Genomic DNA, 22,703 nt, shown 5'->3' with positions numbered 1-22,703 from the left:
CCAATATAGCCATTACTTATCAACAAAACCACTCCTTCCAGCTCACCAATTACAGTACAGTGATTATATAGAACTTTTTATCAATGATTCCTGCTTCAATTTGGCTATATTGCTTTTGAGATTCATTGCACCCCTACTTAAGATAGAAATCAAGTTCAGTGATAAATGGATGTAAAAAAAATCTGGTACTAAAGATGGAAATATAACAAATGAAATAAGGCAAATGTATAACTCAGACGTTAAGACAAATACCAAAAACGAAGACGGTTGTTTCTATAGTGTTTATTACAAAACCACAACACCCACTTGGTACATATCTTGCGTTTCACATAAAAGAGAGGACCTTATAAACTGCTTACTTCTGACAGACACTACTGCACTGTACACTATTTACATGGGAGTAAGTCAAGTTCATCACCCAGGCAGTATCACATAGGAAGTCCACTGATAAAACATACTACCTGGACTGAGTTAAAGCAATACCCCTGCAAATAACATGAATGAGGCACACAAACACAATGATGTACATTAAAAAATTATGTAACTTTCCGTAGCTATTAAAAAAATAAAAAAAATAAAAAAATAAAAAAAATAAAAAAATAAAAAAAAATAAAAAAAATAATAATAATGTTACTTGTGCTCTATAGTTACAATGTCCAGCCTTCAAGAAAACAACAAAGCCCATGGACACTGTAACCATAATTTATACCATACCAATGTTATAAGTTTACATATATCCACTGTCCAAGTTAAGGCAATGTCACAAACAAGAAATCATGGAATCTGTGTACTGCAGCAAGTCTCTCACATGTAAAGTACACTAAAGGCATCCTTAAATAGTAGTAAGGTTAATCATCATTGAATAGCAGTGTGTCTATTATGACTTTAGAACCATTAAAGAAAAGGCTATGAAAAGTATTTAAAAAAAAAAAAAGAAGTTGTAAGCAGGTCACTAAATAAAGCTGTAATTCAATAATCTGTAATTTTCCTCTAACTTTCAAGCACTGAACAGTAAAAAGGTAACTGGTACTCTGACACGATAATTTTGTTCTTGTTGCTTAAAGCTGGTCTGTCTGACCAAACAGACCCATCAACCACAGGCAAGCAAATGCTTCTGTGGTGGCATCCAACAGGTAGAGTACAGTTCATACACTGTGTAGTGATCCAGCACCAACTGTTGTAGACAGTGCCTCATCAGTCCGACTACTGAGTAGTGGTAATATGTAACAGCATGAAACTTTTGGTACAAAAATGCAGCAAGTATACACGCTGGTGCAGAACTGGATAAAGGGAAAAATAAATTGCACAAGAATGGACATAAAATTTATCATGTCCAAACGAAAAATGACAGGGTAGTTTTGGACACTAAATACCAGTCTATAGGAAGAACTGAAGCATTTTACAAGCAATCAGGTATGACCTTTTATCTCCCCTAACAATGGGCTGCTCTAGGGTCCAGAATGCAAGGAAAGAGTAAACATTAATGAAGATGAGGATGATAATCTGAGAGATGCATCCCAGCCCCAGGCAGATAAAATCCATAAAAACTGAATATATGCAAAGTAATCTGGTAACATTTACCATTTACTGTACCCTGTATCCCTTTGTGGAATTTTCAGGAAAGATCCCAACATATTCGAGATACAGTAAGCCTGACTTCTTAACAAGTTTAATTTTTATCATTATGCAGAATAACCATTATGGGGCACTCCCTCCAATAACACTGTAGTAGTAGTAGTTGTGACCCCAGGCTCGTCTGAATATAACCTATGGACTGCAGGCTGAACTTGCTTCCTTCCTGCAGTTCATGTTCTTCCTTTCAGGGAGATATGGTGGGAAATGAGGAACATTTATACAACCAGGCAGCAGAGCTAACTGGTTATATTGATGCCATCACACCCATTAAAAAAAAAAAAAAAAAAAAAAAAAAAAAAAAAATTTAAAGTAAAGCTGGACAACGTACCTTACACTGTATGAAACTAATAATGTACTGTACTTGGGATGGCAATGTGAGTTTTCCAAAGAACATTTTCTTCAAACTTTCCTTTGACCTGAGTCAGTAAAAAAAAAAAAAAAAAAAAAAAAAAAAAAAGAAAAAAAGCTATAAAGAAAACTTCAGTTTCCCACCTCCATTATTCTATAACAGCAGCTCCTAACTGCAACAGACTCTGAAAATGATGCACTAGCTTTGAATGAGATTACCAAGGTAACTCCATGCTGCATGTGACTAGGGACATAATGTTCTTTATATGGAGGCTGAAAAACTAGGTTCTGAATGTGGCAGGACTTATATGGCTGTTGGGGGGGCATCTCAAATGCAGCTTCCATCATGAAACCCCTAAACCCTTCCATACCTTTGAAATTTACAATGTACAGTAAGAATACTGATATGACCCACAGAAAATATTTTATCTTTTTATAAAGAAAAACACAGAGCCTCAGAAAGATCTCTACTTACACAAACTGAGTCCTTGTATACTCCATTAGAGCAACGTCTTACCCTAATGTGGCTAAACAAAGCTAACCTACAAAAATACCTTAACAAGATACTGTACAGTTATTGGTAATTTGACTCTGGATTTAAAGATATTGGTTGTGGTGGCCCCAATACTGAGGGATCATTCAGCTCGCCTGGTGCAATGGGCTTGAACTGCTCTGAGGTCATACGGGTCAGGAGGATGCCCACACCCTCGATCATGGCCAGCAGCATCCCACCAATCACTGCACTTCCTGCCATGGCGGCAACACCACCTGAGAACAATAACCAATCAATCAAGCAATCATCATCTCCCAGACACTGTTTTTCCACTTAAAGATGAAGAGAGGGTAGGTACATCAAACAATTCAAATGATGCCATGCTTCCTATTAGGCTTCCTCCTTACTGAGCTTAGCTACAATACTCTAGAGATGATGTTTTCTATGGACTGAAAGTCAAACCATGTGTTAAATTCATTCATTCATTCATTGCAAGACGCCATGTATCCCAGACAGGGTGGCCAAGGGCTTAGTGGTAATTGTTTTACAGGGAGGGGCACTAATCCTCCACCAACCCCACTTGACGTAGGGATGCCAACAGCATCTGGTGTTCCCAGGCGGTCACCCATCCAAGTACTAACTAGACCCAATGTTGCTTAACTTCGCTGATTGAACGGGAAGCGGTGTACTCAACGTGGTATGGCCGTTAAATCAAGCTAGTTAATTACTTCCCAACATCTCCTGGAAACTACTAGGAAAAAGACATCTCAGATGTGTAGTAAGACTTATACCAATGTGGGTCTCAGCTTGGACTGTGATTATTGCCATCAAGAATGGGTATTTACTATTCAAAACAGACATGTATATGGCTTTCTTGGGGAAATCAGTAACTTTAAGAATTTTATGATCAAGACTCTGCTTTCTCCAAAGAATTTCTGATGGACAGCTGAGATATAAAATGTACAATGGCTATTTTATTGTCAAATGCCTATACTGTACTTCTCTTTCACCTGCAGGATGATGAGCTATATTTGCACTGTGAGTAAACAGCATCAGGATCATTCAGAGATGAGTTGGAAGGAAAGAACTCCACAAATTGTTCTGTTTTATTTGTACATGACACAGCAACAAAGCCATATCAATAGAAGATGGGAGGAGAACAAGTAAAATTGAGAAGTAAAGCTTTTGGCACGAAGATACAAGCAATATGTAATGTCTGTACTGGTAAGCCCGCTGCAATTAGAGGCCTGTAATCTTATCAGTTAGGAGGCCTTCTAGCGCCTCTTCCTGATCAGTTTACTACTTTATATGGTTTGTTAATATTCTCCTGTATGTTGTTTATGCAATCTATGCCAATATTTCAATGACAGATCGCAGGAGAAAAACGTTACATGATAGCATTAAAATGAGGATTACACTCGGTACATTATGAGTAAAAGAAAAACTTGCAAATCATGTCACTAACTTCTTGCTGCCAGTATTCCTCCCGTTGCAGCTCCAGAAATAATGGAGTTCCATGGATCCTCCTTCTTCCTCATATAAACCAACGAGCAGTCTATTGTAGAGAAAAGGCCTCCCCACACAGCAAACTGGCCACCAACTATAGGTGCACGTTGCTTCACTGCCACTAAGCTGCCTGCAAATCGTCTTGACATTCCCTGGAAAAATATAACTCAGTTACTCATCTATAGAACCTATTCACACACAAAAAATACTGTAGTGAAGTAATCAATAAAAGACACTTACTACTACTACTACTAGCATCTCTTCACAGTAAGAAAAAATTAGGGGACAGAATTAAGGAACTGTCTAGTATAAGGTGTACAGTATACATGCAATTTCCTCTTTATGTGGGTACATCTTATGTAAAACTTAACTTCACATAACTTCTGTAAAAAAATGACAAAAATACCTTTGTGATCATACTAGTGCATTTACCAAATCTCCTGTTATGCAATTTTTGGGACTGGTGAAAGTCAAGCATTAGCTGAATTTGTGTAAAACAATTTTCTAATGGAAAAAAAAATGCATGTAATAAGATCTCCACAAATTGAACCTCATACCTGCTCTATTCCACCTAATTTTATTTCCAGAGAAGTTATGTCAACGGATTCAGCCACAGAGAAGTTATGTCAATGGATTCAGCACATATTTAACTGTACTCTATGTATGACACAATGATAAATGCTATCAGCACATAAAGCCAATCCTTTAAATGTAGGATTAGCAAACACTGATACATCAGGACATGACTATTTTGATTACTACAACAACTGTACCTGCATTGTGCTGAATAGACTGTAGAGATAATCATTAGTAAGAAACACTGGTGTACAGTGTACATGTATATAGAGGAATCACTAAATTACACACTAGAAAAGCATTGTTTTATGTCACACTTCTTGCAATTTTTCCCAAACCAACATCAAATAATGGTGGATCACATTCACATTATGAAAAAGAGGTAGGTACAGCAGCAATTAGGCACTCATGTAACACTGCAACACACATACAGTATGCACTACATGAGAACATTCATATGTAGCTAATTAATATCTACAGTACTTACACTACGGTATCATAACAATCCATAATCCCTGAAGAATGACAGGGTGGGGTACGATCCAGGAAAAAAATACACACACACACACACACACCGCTCGCTGGCTCAGTGGTAGCGTTCTCGCTTGCCATCTGGTAGACGGGAGTTCGCGCCTCGCTCAGGTTGCGAAAAGTTTCACTGACGAAGTGGGTGGTTACTGTCCCCCTGGAGCAAGGGGACGGGTGTGTGCGTGTGTGAAGGTCACAGCTTTGCTCTTAGATCGGACTATATGAGCTCTCAGCTCACTTCTGGGAGGGTAAAAAGCTGACGATCACGACCATCAAATGATCCTGACCCACCCGGTGAATTACACACACACACACACACACACACACACACACACACACACACAAAAGCTGGTAAAAAATACATAAATTAATACAATGTAAAAGACGGTGAAGTATGGATAAGGTACGGTAAGATACAGAAACTAAGAAAAGGCAAGCAAATGGGAGACCTAAAACATCATGCTCACTGAAATGGACCACAAAATTATTCAAACCTGGCATCCTACCTCCACCTCACAGGCATAACCTTACACACATTTTTCTTGTGTTTTTCTTTACAGATGGTGTTCACACTCTATAAACCCATCAAGAGAGAGAGAGAGAGAGAGAGAGAGAGAAAGTGTGTGTGTGTGTGTGTGTGTGTGTGTGTGTGTGTGTGTGTGTGTGTGTGCATGCGTGCGTTTCAAACCAGCCATGTACTTTTGGGGACAAGAATTCTTACACACCTCCGATTGGCCTCAGCCAGATTTCATCTGGTAACACTGACTCCCCCTCTTCCCCCCCCCTCTCTCTCTCTCCTACTCCCTCTCGCCCCTGCTCCCTCCCTCCCTCTCTTTCCCCGTTCCTCCTCTCCTTTTATTCCCCTTCCCTCTCTCATTCTCCCTCTATTGCTGTCCTTATTCTCTATCCATTCACCTCTGTGTGTGTGTGCGTGTGTGTAATTCACCGGGTCGGTCAGGATCACTTGATAGTTGATGGTCGTGATTGTCAGCATTTTACCCTCCCGGAAGGGAGCTGAGAGCTCATATAGTCCGATCTAAGGGCAAGGCTGTGACCTTCACACACCCATCCCCTTGCTCAAGGGGGACAGTAACCACCCACTTCGTCAGTGAAACTTTTCGCAATCTGAGCGAGGCACGAACTCCCGTCTACCAGATGGCAAGCGAGAACGTTACCACTGGGCCAGCGAGCGGTGTGTGTGTGTGTGTGTGTGTGTGTGTGTGTGTGTGTGTGTGTGTGTGTGTGTGTGTGTGTGTGTGTGTGTTCTGCAATAAACGTATCATGCATATACTGTATAACACCCAATATCCTACGTATAGATTTTATAAATCTGTTTCACATTTGTCAATTAATCAATTGCCAGACGCCATAATCCCGTAAGGGGTGGCCATTGACTTTGAGTTATTTGTTTTAAGGGGAGGGGCACTAACCCTCCACCAAACCACTTGTTGACACGCAGAGAGCACGTATGGTTTGGTTATATGGTTACCACCCAGCGTTGTAAATGGTTTCTTGGCTTACAGGAAACCATCTGGCTTGTCACTCAATGTAAAGCCAACTGTAAAGGAAAGAAAAGTAATAAGAAGAGACAGGAAAGATGGGAGAAATAGGAAGAGAGGAGGGCAGCCACAGAAAAAAAAATAAATAAATAAATAAAGGCTGAGGAAGAAGTAGGCAGCACTACATCAAGTGAGTGGATGATGGTCGCCACCACCTTTCACATTTGTGATTGATGAAAATATTAATAGATGATGTTTGGAAACATTTTGAAACTAGTGTGAAAAAGGAAAAACTTGCTATAAAATTAAGTATAACGTTTACAGCAAATCTAGTATGCTACGGAGCAACAGAAGGCATTTATAAAGATTATACAAGGAAAGTCTGTAAAATATTTGGGACAGCTTTGCAATTTTACAGTTTAAGGGGTCACAAACATGTGAAGTATCCACAACCTCTAATTTAAAACCACCACCTGAAGCCCAAAGAGGAATATGGGGCCCAGGGGTATTATAGTTAATGAGTGAGGGCCAGCGCTGAACGGGACATAGTAAAACCTCCAGCAACACATTGAGACTGAACGGAAACTAATGGGAAGAAATGACAGAAATGTTTAGTTTTAGACCTGTCCCCTGTCTCTGACAGAGGGAAGGAAGTTATCCTTAACTGCGAGGTGGAACGATCCAATACAAACTATTCTCTGCACACTGCACAATCTGTGCAATAATTTATAAGTTTCGAAAAACAAATTTCGCTACTGGGTTACCAATATGTTGAAAGATCTTCGGTTTTTACTAATAGGCTGTTACCAGAGCAACTATATAGTAAATATTATAATGTTTTCCGGAAATAACATTCCATTAACAAAGGAAAACATCTTCGTTTCCTTCTTGATCTCCACAACCTGCCCACAGGGGTGTGTGTATGTAATATTGCAAAATAAACCCTGAGGAGTACTGAAAAAAAAGAACAATTGGCCATGAAACGACTCAGAAATGCAGGGAAAACGAAAGCTTTCTGTATGAATGGATAAAAAAAAGGTATAAAGAATCCTAAGCACTGCCACTTCTCTACTTGACAGCCATAGCATATGATAACACACACACACACACACACACACACACACACACACACACAAAGAGCGGTGTGAATGGATAGAGAATATGGGCAGCAAGGAAGGAAGAACGAGAGAGGGAGGGAGGGAGCAGGGGTGAGAGGGAGGCAGGGAGAGAGCAGGGGTGAGAGGGAGGCAGGGAGGGAGTAGAAGAGAGAGAGAGAGAGGGCAGAGTGGGGGGGGAAGAGGGAGAGTCAGTGTTTCCAGATGAAATCTGGCTGAGGCAAATCAGAGGTGTGTAAGAATTTTTGACCCCAATAGTACTTCTTCATACACTCATTTCAGTATCTTGTCAGGTCCTTTTTTTCAACTTCCATACCTCACTTTCTTACAGATCATTTATCATAGCCATCTACCCCCTCCTGGCGAACGGCATCTCCTACCACCTTCAAAATTCCTTACACCCTTTTCACCATCCTATCTATATCCATTTTCTTTTTATGACTATACTGCCTAAACACTCTATTATCCATTTATCAAGACTTCATTACTCCATCTCTTTTGCAAATACTGTACACAGTAAATGTTTTTTATCCTATCCAGTTGGCAATTCATATATACCTTACAGCCTGGCAGTACCTTACCAATGCTGAATAAAATCATCTAGTGCTGGCCAGAATATACCAGTAAAGGCATACCCAGGATGAAGGGCTTACCAGTTCCATTTCCACTCACACCAAACCAAAGTCTCTCACCTTCGCAATAATGTTACCACAGACAACTCTCATGCAGTCCTCTTGCAGCCTATTTAATGAGCCTCTGTTTCATATCAGCATGATCATAGCCCTCATCACCTTCCTTCAGCCATTCTACTCTACTGCACCAATGCTGTAGAGCAGAATGAATGAATTTCACTTATCTCAGTTGAGATAAGTGATATTCACACATCACCACATTATACCTGTACTGAGAGTATGTTCTCTCACAACAAGCATCACTTAGCTCTGTCTACATCTACTTATGCCACCCACAGACATTCACAAAACTCTGAATTAGGTTACCAAGCCTCTGTCCATTATCAAAATACAACACATAATCATCAGTTACAAGAGCCCAGAATGAAAGTACTGTACTGTATTTACTGCTCACACCCTTGCATGAAGGTGCAACAGGGGAAGTGAGTGGCAGGGACCTTTCATGGATAAAAGCTGTAGAAATGACCTTTTCAGAACACCTGCAGGCATGAAGATGGATGATGCAAGAGACAGAAATTTATGAGTGATAAGCAATGGACAAAATGATCAATGAGATGTGGAATTCTCGGTGGATAAATATGAATAAACTGAGATGGCAAGGACATAAGAATTCATTTAAATGGATTCCAAAGAAAGTTTTTAAAAGTGAGATCAAAGGTAATACAGTACAGTATATGAACGACCATAGGAATCTTACAAATACTTACACTTGGAGCATTTCTGAAGCCTTTAACTGCCTGAAAAAGTCCCCCACCAATGACTCCCATGGTGAAAGCTCCTCCACAGTCATCTACGATACGCCATGGGCTGTTGAAGATCAGGATTATGAGGTTACAGTATGTCTATATACAATCCATTTACATGAAACAGCACTCAGAAACTAGTGCCATCTGCATGCACAGCTCAATACTCATGCACTACAACAATGGCTACCTGCAACCATTAAATTCTTCTAAGTGTATTTCTCACATAAACACTTGATGACTATTGGGTTCTTATAGATGGTGGGATGACAGAGGCTGTTCAGTATTCCCAGAACCTATTTCAGCCCATCAGGTAAAAGGTATCATGCTGTTTACATATGCTGAGAAGCAAGAAATTGTCTCCACCAGCGAGAATAATGTATGGAAGGCTGACATTAGAAAGCGAAGGAGTCAAGCATTTAGGTAAACTCTCGATTATCTGTTGTTGCAATATCCAGCCAAGTACAATATCCGGCCCAATGCAATATCTGGCACTGCTGGCTTGGCTCTAGTAAAGATGTATCTGGCGCCAAAACATGACATAACCAGTTGTTCTATGCAATACGCGGCTTCGAGGTGTATCAACCAGCTCATATATAAATGGTAGCCAACTGAAGCTGTATTATAGTAATTTATTATTTATTACTTTATTGTATCTCTATCTATCTATTGCCAGACGCCTCAATCCCGTTTGGGGTGGCCACAAACAAATCGCCTCCAAGTCGCCCTGTCCCCCGCCATTTCACTACCCTGCTCCCAACTCACACCCCCCTCTCTCATATACCTCTCCACCCCATCCCTCCATCTCATCCTCGGTCTCCCCCTCCCTCTTCCACCCTCCACCTCACTCACATACACTCTCTTCGTCAGTCTTTCACCCTCCATCCTCTCTTACTCATGGGAAAGTTAAGATAGAGGGTTAAGACAGATAATAAAGCAATATCCGGCTCGATGCCAAGTACTGAACCAATGGGGGTACTAATAGGAAACAGATTAAATTCAGTTCTAACCTTTACTGGTAACCAATGCAACTCAATTAGCCTAGGGACTATGTAGTCGAGGTTCTCAGGGAAGACCAAAGAAGCAGTGCTGCCCTGTTCAACACAGACTGAACTTTTGTTAGTATATTATTTGGAAGACCAATAAACGGTAAATTACAATAATCCACGTGAGACAAGACCACTGCATGGACCAATGTTAAGAGGCAACATCAATTCTGGAATTCTCTCACAGAGTACAGATTTCTGATATGCAAGTTACACCCTCTGACAACTTGATTTTTATGTTCTTTGTAATTTAACTTTGAATTAAAATAAACTACCAGATTTTGAACAGAAATGACTGGATGAAGCTGTGACACACCAATGTTCAAAGCCAGGGCATTACCAGTGTCATCACCTCTTCTGGTTCCTCTGATGATGCCGATCTCAGTATTACCATCATTCAGCTTAGGTTTCCTCCTTGCCATCTAAATCTTAGGATGCTAGGTTTGGTTAGGTTAGGTTGAGTTACATTAAATTATTAGGTACAGTTAAGGTAGGTTAGGTTAGGTTTTGTTAAACACTTAGGACAATCCCTTCCGCAATTTCGCAGACAAATTAAGCAACACAGTAGAACATAGCTAACAAAAATGAGGTACAGATTTCGCATGAAATGTTTATTTACCCTAGAAATAATCAGAAAAAATATAACAATCGAGAAGAAATGATTTGGTAAGGTCCTTCTACCTCAAACAAAGCGCATGTTTACCAATTTTTCATATACTGTTGGCTACAGAATCCCTGAACTACCTTTGCCAAAATTTAGTACCCTAGCCTGAGCGGGGAGGAAGAAAAAAATGCAAGAGCATGGAAACTGGAAGATAATCACAATCAAGGCAATATGCAACGCACGGTGGCCTACTGTAAACGTCAATCGGGTGTAATTATTAACAAACACTTTAACACACATCACCTGAGCAAATTTTATCTCGTGTCAACCACAAACCCCATCTTTACCTACGACAGTTACATTTAACATTATTCATTAAGCAGCACAAGCATCCTGAAATGTCTTAGGTACAAGTTGCATAATGTGTACATGTAGTGGCTTCTGCAGACGATGCCCGGGTCGCATGCCTCTGGCATGCTGTAAACAGCCATACCATTTGATATTGCCAACCACATCACTCTGCAAGTTAAAACCAATAAAACTCAAACATCCAGGCATTTCCAGAACGTCCATTTACGTATACTTCATAACAAAATCTTACCACGGCTCTCTTGCGTATTCCTCCATGGTGCCAAGCTTGACTGCTGACAAGTGAGTATCTACGAGCGCAAAAATTTCATCATCCCAGTCCCTGCTTTCTGAATTTAAATATTTATTGTTATGAGTTTATGCGAAGTACATAATACAATAATAGGTGGTTTGTCTTGCCACACACCATCAGCATATACTCGTGTGCATACCATACATTCATACATCCAGTGTCGATGAACCTACATTCTATATATATATATATATATATATATATATATATATATATATATATATATATATATATATATATATATATATATATATATATATATATATATATATATATATATATATATATATATATATATATATATATATTGTGTGTGTGTCACTGAGCTCTATAATATGAAGAGGCTTTCTGGCTAACACAGCGTAACTGATGTAGCCGCCGCCAGGGCGGCGCTGGTGTAGCGGCAGCTATGGTACAACTCGCATGATGATTTTCGTCTGCCCTTGATGCCACAGTTTTTGAACTGAGGTGTTCAGTTGCGTTATTGAAAGTAGCCGACGGATGCAAAAATGGATACAGGAATTCAACAGAGAGAGATGGCATTATATTTCACAAGTAAGAAATATATCTTGTTGCTAATTCTATAAGATTATTGCCCTCTGGGGTGGGGCGGGAAGACACTTCCCCGGTATCCCTGCATGAATGAGGCCATCCATTTACCCCCAGTCTTTCTCTCCCTGTCCTCTTCTTTTATTCACACTCTCTTGTAGCTATTTCCATGTTTCTTCCGGCCTTTATCAGTCTAGACATTCGGGTTCATGACATAGTGCCATAAAGGATAAGTTCTGCTGTTAAGGTATAAGTAAACTTCAGTTTCTTTGTCTATTAATTTTAGTATCAGTACAACCAAACCTTCAGTTTGGAACATATTTAAATTAGGCAAAAATTGTTTTGACCCTGCTTAAGTTGAAACCCAGTACCCTCAACCTCTGTATATGGCAGCTGAGAGAGACCCTCCAGGAGTAAACAAGAGAGAGCAACAGAACTCCAACATCTGCACCGCAGCAACCTATGGCGTTGTTTTATACTCATTGGCTAAATGTACCCGATATAATTCGTTGAACTAGGCAGAAAAAAAAAAAAAAACATAATCCCTATATGTTTTTGTATTGTAAGCAAGAAGTGTCTCTTTATTAGTAATCATTGCTTAGCTGAAATGAAGTACCTGTACTTGAATTTGAATTTAAGTGTCGGTGTTTCAATATGGCCGCCAAAATCACGCCCGCGGCGGAGATAGCCCCTTCATATTATAGAGCTCAGTGGTGTGTGTGTGTGTGTGTGTGTGTGTGTGTGTGTGTGTATGTGTGTGCTGGAACTTCAACACGAAATGCAACTCAGACAACCCACTATACCCACACTGCAATGCAGCCTCCCACACCACAATACACTCACTTTATGTACCGAACTATCACAGCACGGACAAAGCTTGACCATAATCTCAAAAAAAAAAAAAAAAAAAAAAAAAAAGCCTCTAGGAGCGACCGGCTGAAGTGATAGTTTTTCTGCAGTCCACTGGGTTCAAGTGCAGATGAACCTGGAGATGCAACAATATGTATGGAAGCACTGGCTGTTTGGGCTACCTTTGATCAGGGTGGTACAGAGATATAAATCAGATTTCCCCTTTTATCTGATCACAACACATACATGTACAGATGCAGAAACATGCTTTATAAAATGCCCGCCGTGCCCGCCGCCGGACCTCCCACCTCACCACCCCCCACCCCACCACCGGGCCGCCACCGCACCGCCACCCAAGAAGGACACAACGGTGGGGTTAGTGACCCCAATCAAGAGGGTCACCAGGACACTACGGTCCTGGGCCCTTGTTCCCCGCAACTGCCCCAACACCAGGTGACCAGGGAAAGGCAACTACCTTGCGGGCGGAACAACTGTCGTCAGAAAAGGGGTGGGACTGAACTAGCTTCAGGCCCAAGGCTACGGCCTAATAAAGTGTACGAGGGTAAGGCGACCCAAGGCTCCGGCCTTAGTACACCCCAGAGAGAGAGTTGCCCCAGTGCATCTCTCTCCTGCTGTTCTCCCCTACAGGAGCAACACCGCGCCGACGGTCCCTATACGTGGCGGGGAAGGAGCGGCCCTGTACGCCCTTCAGTTGTTTCTGATCGGAAAGATCAGCTCCCGTCTACGGCCAGAGTACGTATCAGGGTAAAGAGCCCCTGCTATCGTACGTGTAGCTTTTCCCTACTACGGGAGCAACACCGCGCCGACGGTCTCTATACGTGGCGGGGAAGGAGCGGCCTTGTACGCCCTTCAGTTGCTCCTTGTTCGCCGGGTAAGCTCACGGCCACAGCCAACGTACGTACCAGGGTAAGGCGACCCAAGGCTCCGGCCTCGGGACGTACCAGAGGGGACACGAGTGACGTGAGTCCTGCTCCAGCCTCTTCCCCCTGTGGGAGCCCTTGTCACCACCCGGGAATATAGCTCCGGAGGTGACACTAGAATGGTGGCAAGGCCCGATATCGGACCTACCTCCCACGCCTGGGAGATCCTTGTTCCTGCCCGAGTCCGGAAGGAGAAGCTGCCGCAGCCCAGCCCTGCCGGCGCCTCTCCCCCTAGGCGCCCGCAGTCCCAGGACACCCAAGCCAGACCCACCAGCTCCCGACGAAGGCGATCCGGGCTCCCTCACTCCATGGAGCCAGAGACAACAGGCCCGACTACTCAGGCTGTTCGGCCCCAGTCCCGAGGGCCACCTCTCAGGTCGAGGCCCCCAGACAGGAGGGCCTCCCTGCACCACACCGACGAGGCCCCAACTCGAGGGCCACCTCTCAGGTCGAGGCCCCCAGACGGGAGGGCCTCCCTGCACCCCACCGACGAGTGTGATCCGGGCAGTGACTCCCCTGCGGGTAATCCCTTGCCCTCTGCAGGCCGGGTCCCCCTAGGGCTCTACCCTCACGCCCTGGTCACGGAGTGAACATTACCCAGAAGATACAGGTAAATAGTGACGCCCCTTGTGTCGAGAACAAATCGGGGAAAAGAACAGTGAACAGCGACTAAGTGAAGAACAGTGCAGTTACCAATAGTCCACAAGAACTCAGTGTCGGCAGGACAGAGAATGAACCTTAGAGTAATTATCCAAGTCCCCCCCAATAAAAGAACTTTGTGAACGCATAAGGCTAGGGTGCGCGGGCCGGTCAAAAGCCTGAGTGTGAGTGTCGCCGTGACCAGGTGACTGTGTCAAGTGTCGCTATCCGCACCCTATCTTATTTATAGTAATATTTCCCCTACAGACTCCCAATCTTGTTTATCCCCTTTGTGATCAGTTCAGTGTATATCCTGCCTAAAAGTGACACATAGACAATACCATATATAATTCAAGATATCCCTGTATGAGCATTGTAGTGTGTACTGAGTGTAACTATATTTTGTGGTGCTGAATGTTAACTCTGTGTCCCTGTTCCCCTGTATCTCAAATATCACTCTGTGTTGTATTATAACGGTTAGAATTAAGGCAATAGATGTGTTAAGGTATACTGCCTGGTTTTTATGTCCTGTTCCTTTGTTGGTGCTTTACTTCCGGTCTAGAAAGAGGACCCCGCTTCAGTAGCTAGTGTTTTTAGGACAAGAAGTCGCCTTAAAAACACCAGCATAACACTTTAGTATAATAGTAGTGTCACCCAACGGTTAACCTTCTGATCCCTTCGACGTTGGACGTACCACACTGCCGGGTTGCTGGTCAGGTCATTCAAGTCGTCAGTGCTAAAGATCGGTCTTGGGTGACACCACCCTTCATGTTAAAACTCGGAAGTTTCTTGCAGGCCCCACAAATCCAGATTAATAATGGAGTAGTAGTGGTACTTGCAGTAGTAGTAGTATAACAGTAGCAGCAGCAGCAGCAGTAGTAGTGGCAGCAACTTTAGCCTGAAGCTCATCTGACTGTGACCCTAATGGACAGCATGCTGAAGTTGCTTTTCTTTAGTGGTCCACCATCCTTCTTTCGGTGAATAGGGAGAGTCCTGAGGAGGATTTATATAACCAGACAGTGAAGCGCCTGGTTGTATTGGTGTCACCACAGGAAGGCGTCCCTCTCAAGCTCTGACATGGACGTAGGTTGCATAAACGAAAAGTGGAATGATTTGTCGTGGATGTATAAATTTACCTGACTGAACGACCCATGATAATTCCAGCCACACTGATGTTATAACTTTATGAACAAAGTGATGCATGTATGACTGTTTCGAGAAATCAGGACTTTTAAGGCCCCCCGCACACGGGCCACTTTTCAATGGATGGTGGCTGCCACTTTTTCATAGCCCCACTAAAAAGTGGAGAGGGATGCTATGACATCCCGCACACGGGCCAGTTTTTCGTGGCAACCACAGGCAGCTCCATCATGGATGTCGAGGAGGTGGTATGTGTCATCACTGTGCTCCTCAAAATAAGAAAATAAAGACGTACAAGGAAGTACTGGGTGCATCCAATAATCAGCCATAGACTTATCAGGGGTCAATTTTATACCTTATTTGAAGACTTAAAATCTTACCCAGGGAAGTTACAAACTATATTAAAATGATCTATGCTTTTTTGATGACCTGCTGACTGATACTGGGCCTTCAGAGTCACGTCTGAACGCAAACATCAGAAGTGTGTACCAACAGAAGAAAGACTTGCACTTATCTTAAGATGACCAGATTTATTGGAGCTAAAAGCGGGACACGCGCGCGCGCGTGCTTGTGTGTTCTTACCTAATTGTTCTTACCTAATTGTATCTTTACAGGAATGAGTCAAGCTCGTACTGTCCCGTGTCTTAGACCATATTTATCATACATATCCTTAAATTTGTGAATTGTTTTGGCACACACTACTTCATTCGGTAGTGCATTCCATTGATCAATTGCTCTGTTTGGGAAACTGAATTTCCTTACGTCTTTATCACCTCTCTTCTTATGCAGTTTTTTGCAGTGTCCTCTTGCTGATGCTTCTCCATATGTTAAGTAATCATTTATGTCTATTTTCTCCTTTCCTGATATGCACTTATATAGCATTATCATGTCACCTCTTTTCCTTCTCTCCTGTAGTGTTGGTAGATTCAGTTTATTTAGAGTTTCTTCGTAGCTTAGGTCCCTTAAGCTTGGTATCCATCTTGTAGCGGTCCTTTGAACTTTTTCAATCTTGTCTAAATGCTTTTTGAGATGAGGACTCCAGACTATTGATGCATATTCCAGGGTTGGTCTAATGAATGATGTTATTATCCTTCTTAGCATGTCTTCATTTATGTATGTGAATGCTATTCTCATATTTGCAAGCAGTGTGTATATATATATATATATATATATATATATATATATATATATATATATATATATATATATATATATATATATATATATATATAATGTGAATGACAGCAACCGCTGCTGCGCTACACCTCATCGTAAGGCTGCTAATCGAACACAAACGTCTCATACGAACTCCAAAAATACCGTACGGTACAGTGAATGGGTCGACCAAAGTTACCAGCTAGTGAGTATTACAGATTTTATATTAATAATTCGGTATTTCATTTGGGTAGGATTATGCATAATTTTACTAATTCATCATAATTTCACTAAAGAAGGTCATGATATATCTGATCCTATAGTAATTTTCTAAAAGCGGGACATTTAAGATAATTTGCTGAAAAAGCGGGACACAATTTAAAAAGCGGGACAGACGTCCAAAAAGCGGGACTGTTCCGCCTAAAAGCTGGACTCTGGTCACCTTATCTTAAGGTAATATAAAGGAACACATACACGTTGTGCAAGAATTATAATGAGAAAACTTGTGAGTAAATTAACCACATATCACAAAATAAACGAGACACTATATTTTTGCAAGTGTAAAGATGTTACACTGAAATAAACTGTATAACACAGAAATACGTTCCACAGATATTTGAGAAAATGGCATAATAATTTGCTTTTCTAAATATGATTAAACCTAGTGGTAAACATATTAACAAAACATGCAACACTGATTGACCAAAGAACTGTGTCACTACTAGGAAACATCCACCAACATGCTACCAATAAACAAAATATAAAAATGAATCAGTCAGATCGTTTAGCTTCGCTAGGAATACCTAACATTCTGTCTGGCACTGGGGAGGACACATTAACCTTACCTGGTACAAACTGTAGACTTTCACGAAGTTCAAGCTCTGAACGACTTTGTAATGTGGTGTAACTTATTTTGGGAATGATTTTGTGTATGCATGTAACCTTGGGAAGGAAGATGGTTTTGGGTAGGGAGGGGACATGGGGTAGACACATGACCTTGGGTAGGGAATGGACCGTCAACAATGCCAGTCCGTCAGCCAGTGCCACCGCAAAGTGGCCCGTGTGCGGGATGCCATTTGAATCAACAGCATCCATCAATGGTCACCAGTGGCGAGTCACCGTGGCGTGGCGTGTAAAATGGACCTGGTTACCATTTTTTTGCGGCTGCCACTAAAAACTGGCTCGTGTGCGGTCTTCCATAGAATCACGTGCGTTTTATTTCTCGCCACGAAAAAGTGGCAGCCACCGTCCACTGAAATGTGGCTCGTGTGCGGGGGGCCTAAAAGCAAAGTTGGAAGAGTATAGAAGGACAGTAGAGCAGCACATGAAGAGAAGGGTGTGAAAGTGTGGGCGGGGTATGTGAGGTGTTTGTCACTGCTATTCCCTGTAGGGGGTTTTCAGCTAGGATCAACATGTCCGGTTATACTGGTGCCACCGTGTAAGGGTGTCACTTTCCAGCACTGGACACAATAATTGTAGGAAACGACCACAGAATTGCCAGAAGTCGAGTAGAACTATACTCTCATCTCAGATGGGAGAGGGAGAGGCGAATCCGAAGAAAACAGTCAATCCCTGTAGATGAGAGAGAAAAAGCAGCAGAATTTAATTAATAGTTCATAGGATCATATCTGTTGGGTGCAGTGGATATCGACACAACAAATGAACAAATAATTTACAAGAAGAGTAAACACGGCCCCTCTAGAAGTAACATGCAAGAAACCCCGAAAAAACGGTAGAAAATTCTCAGAGTACAAAGGACTTTCTAAAGAAGACAAGGAACATAACTGCAAGGGCGAGGAGAGGTCACACCGAAGCAGCTGAACTATAGAAAACTACCAAGAAGAAGAAAAATGAAGATATATGAATATTTAACTTGATCAGAAATGGAGAACTATAGGAAGTCTGAAGGCACCAAGCGGAGACTTCGTAGAAGCCAAAGTTATTTGTTCTGAGAGACACTGGCAAAGTAACAAACAGCAGAAATGGAGTGGTCAAAACAGCAGAAGAATTGTATGCAAAACTTGAATTCCTTTATGCTGAGGATCCCCTCCCCTCCCCGACTATTCTTGCTACCACTAGATATTTTTCGCCAGCTTAAGGGAGACATCTTGCAGTGAAAGGGGTTAGTGTCCACATCTAACCCCTCCATGTCGAAAAGTCTGTCAGGTGAATAACATCGTCTGGAAATATATAAATGAAGTTCTTGGACTGAAAGGGTATAGCAGTACTATGGCAGAAGGCTCATTCCTACCACCATCACCATAATATAACGAGCCTGGATGCCAGTATCTCCTCTAGCCCCAATATTTGTATCGATCATAATTATTTCCCAGAGCATATCCACCCGTATGTAATGTGTTGGTCTCAGCTCCCAACGCCTGGAAAGTTGGCAGTTTCAGGTGAAATTAGGGTAAAGAGATCACTTTTTTTTTTTTTTTTTTTCAGTTTAAGAAAGACCTCAAACAGTGCAGAAGTTATTGATGGCATGATATAACCCGGAGGTCCTTATCCTGTCTTGGCTGCCACTCACATGCAAGATAAAAGACAGTCTCGGCCACCCATAACTTTGTACATATTTATTAATTATTTTATTTATACATCCAGGTAACTCCAGATAACGATGGAATAAATGAACGACAATATGACGTAATTATCGTGTACTTCAATATATGCCTGCCCCCAGAATATGAAATAGTTATATAGGCACTCATAATTTCTTGACGATGCCTTCCTTTGCGTCAGATAGACAGATAGATATACAAATACAGCATGATCACCATAGTTATGGAGGAGACCATTAATATATATATATATAATATTAATGGTCTCCTCCATATGGTGACCATGTTGTATTTGCTCAGTTTCTTTCTTTTTCCTTCCTTCCTTTCTTCCTTCCTTGCCTTCTTTCCTTCCTTGCCTTCAAACACCTGTTAGACTGGATGTCATTCCTTCATTTTTTTTTTTTTTTTACCACCTCACTTTAGACTTACCACACATATTCACTAGAGAGATACCAGCAGACATCTTCCTAATTTATTTGATTTAGGCCTTCAGAGTTTTCATGAGGCCAAAGTTCAAAATATACAAACACATACAGTATTTCTTGAAACCCGTGAAATGTGACAGCGAGAATCCTTTACCAACTTTTGCGAGGAGGTTTTTGAATGCTAGAGATATTGTTACAGAGACCGTTGATCATTTCCTTGGAAATATTGAAAAATTTTATGTATCTGGTTGACGTGTGTAAACTATCACACACACACACACACACACACACACACACACACACACACACACACAAAGTAATACAGGAGGAGTTAAGTAGATTAGACAGAGGAAAAGCAAGTGGTCCTGATGAAATTTCATGTTGGGTATTACGAGAATGTGCAAAGGAGTTAAGTAAACCATTATTTTTAATTTTCAAGAAATCCTTGAGTCAAGGGAAACTACCTGATATTTGGAAAAAAGCAAATATTGTCCCCTTATTCAAGAAAGGAAATAGACAAAATCCTCTCAACTACCGACCAGTATCACTGACCAGTGTTGTAAGCAAGGTATTAGAAAAACTTAAAAGAAAAGCTTGGGTAAATCATCTAGAAGAACACAGTATGATAACAGAAAGACAGTTTGGTTTCAGAAAAGGAAAATCATGTGTTACTAATCTGTTGAGCTACTATGACAGAGTAACAAACACAATACAGGAAAGGGAAGGATGGGTGGACAGTATCTATCTAGATTTCAAGAAAGCTTTTGACACAGTACCACACCAAAGACTTTTATGGAAACTGTACCATCAAGGAGGAATTCGAGGCAAACTGTTTTGTTGGATGCAAGACTTTCTCATAAAAAGAGAAATGAGGACAGTACTAAGAGGAAACTACTCATCATGGAAAGAAGTGACTAGTGGAGTACCACAGGGTTCGGTGCTGGCACCAATCATGTTTTTAGTGTACATAAATGATATAAACAGTAACACTGGAAATGAGAGCTATCTGAATATGTTTGCAGATGATGCAAAAATACAAAGGAGAATTACTAGCACAGACTCTTGTAGGGAGCTACAGGAAGAATTAAATAAACTTCATGAATGGAGTAGTACATGGCAAATGGAATTCAATGTGGACAAGTGTCATGTAATCAAGTTTGGTAAAAGTGGAAAAAGACCTGATTGGGATTATAAGTTAGGAAATAAAACCCTATACACATCAGAAAGAGAGAAAGACCTAGGTGTGATTATCAATAACAGACTATCTCCGGCTGACCACATCAGCGAGAAGGTACGGAACATGTATACACTGCTTGCAAATATGAGAATAGCATTCACATACATAAATGAAGACATGCTAAGAAAGATAATGACATCATTCATTAGACCAACCCTGGAATATGCATCAGTAGTCTGGAGTCCTCATCTCAAAAAGCATATAGACAACATTGAAAAAGTTCAAAGGGCCGCTACAAGATGGATACCAAGCTAAAGGGACCTAAGCTACGAAGAAAGACTAAATAAACTGAATCTACCAACACTACAGGAGAGAAGGAAGAGAGGTGACATGATAATGCTATATAAGTGCATATCAGGAAAGGAGAAAATAGACATAAATGATTACTTAACATATGGAGAAGCATCAGCAAGAGGACACTGCAAAAAACTGCATAAGAAGAGAGGTGATAAAGACGTAAGGAAATTCAGTTTCCCAAACAGAGCAATTGATCAATGGAATGCACTACCGAATGAAATAGTGTGTGCCAAAACAATTCACAAATTTAAGGATATGTACGATAAATATGGTCTAAGACACGGGACAATACGAGCTTGACTCATTCCTGTAAAGATACAATTAGGTAAGAACAAGTAGGTACAATTAGGTAAGAACACACATTTTTTCCTATATACAATTTGTTTTCCTTCCCCTGTTCATCTTCTGTACAAACACACACACACACACACACACACACACACACACACACACACACACACACACCACACCTTCAACCACCTGCATTCCCGGAATATGCAATTATTATTCATATATCGATTAGGCTACCTGGTATCAGCCCACCACCCACACAACGCAGGCTGCCAATATGTTCTCTCACAATACTAAGCAAGGAAACACATCGGGATTTTACTTAGGCATAAATATAATAAAGACGTGTCACACCAAAGTTTCTCTCTCTCTCTCTCTCTCTCTCTCTCTCTCTCTCTCTCAACAGCAGAATCAATCGCTGTGGAAAAGATATAACGAAATCTACATTGGCACTTCAAATACAACTCAGAATTTCAAGGACTGGATTAGGGAGGAAGGGAGGAATGACTTGGAGGAAAATTTTACCTACGACCTCCAGCTCTCTCTGGTAAACAACACAGCATCATGCAACTCACGTATCTTTGAGCGTTCATTGATCTGTCTGTACACACACACACACACACACACACACACACACACACACACACACACACACACACACACACACACACACACACACACACACACATATTCCACGTAACTATTCATTTACAACAATGTTCAGCTCGTGATGCGATACCGGTCCAGCGTTGGGTGGAGATGTTATGTTCCAAGGGACAGTGGTATAGATCTTTAATTTTGAACTAACCCAGTATTTCGACTTTTTGCAGGTAGTGTCGCGTAGCTCAGTGGCAGAAAGACAATGCTACGGATCAACATGCTGTCTCCAGCACGTTTTCGTGACTAGCATCAGATTCTGGTACTAATCAATCGCTATTTTACGTACTGAAGACGGATATACGGAAATTACAAGCAAAGTTTGAGCAAGAGTATTTTGAGCAACCTAACAGCTGACGAGACCTGAAGCCGGGTTCATAAAAATACGCTTGTTTCCCTGTCGTAACTTATAATTCGTTTTCCTCACAAGAATAAAATAAAGACGAAGGAGCGCAGCCAGGATTTTGCTGTGGGAGGGGGGTGAATTTTTATTGTAATTATTCTTGAGATACAGAT

General features: G+C 41.3%; 1 protein-coding gene and 1 pseudogene across 1 annotated transcript; both read right to left on the bottom strand.

Annotated features, from left to right (window-relative positions):
* Window positions 1-2,067: 2,067 nt before the first annotated feature.
* LOC145415095 (mitochondrial import inner membrane translocase subunit Tim17-B-like) lies at window positions 2,068-11,423 on the bottom strand. Its single transcript, XM_080284510.1, has 4 exons — window positions 11,387-11,423; window positions 9,100-9,199; window positions 3,942-4,134; window positions 2,068-2,751 (listed from the first exon to the last, which is right to left on the bottom strand). Exons 1-4 carry the CDS (start codon window positions 11,410-11,412, stop codon window positions 2,558-2,560), a joined length of 513 nt encoding a protein of 170 aa, XP_080140636.1. The 5' UTR covers window positions 11,413-11,423; the 3' UTR covers window positions 2,068-2,557.
* On the bottom strand, window positions 3,069-3,187 carry LOC145415178 (5S ribosomal RNA; annotated as a pseudogene).
* Window positions 11,424-22,703: the final 11,280 nt, after the last annotated feature.

Source organism: Coenobita brevimanus, chromosome 101 (assembly GCF_032717465.1).
Source record: "Coenobita brevimanus isolate Jiangsu-jjx chromosome 101, ASM3271746v2, whole genome shotgun sequence".
NCBI classification, from domain to species: Eukaryota; Metazoa; Arthropoda; class Malacostraca; order Decapoda; family Coenobitidae; genus Coenobita; species Coenobita brevimanus.
The sequence above is the reverse complement of the archived record's forward strand: the minus strand, read 5'-3'. Positions and strand labels throughout refer to the sequence as shown.

Excerpts from the sequence above, each read along its gene's own strand:
- LOC145415095 (XM_080284510.1), bottom strand. The coding sequence starts at position 11,412 with ATGGAGGAATACGCAAGAGAGCCGTG. Across the intron at positions 9,200-11,386 it reads GAATACGCAAGAGAGCCGTG|CCCATGGCGTATCGTAGATG; the intron begins GTAAGATTTTGT and ends GATCTTCAACAG. Across the intron at positions 4,135-9,099 it reads GCTTCAGAAATGCTCCAAGT|GGAATGTCAAGACGATTTGC; the intron begins GTAAGTATTTGT and ends ATATTTTTCCAG.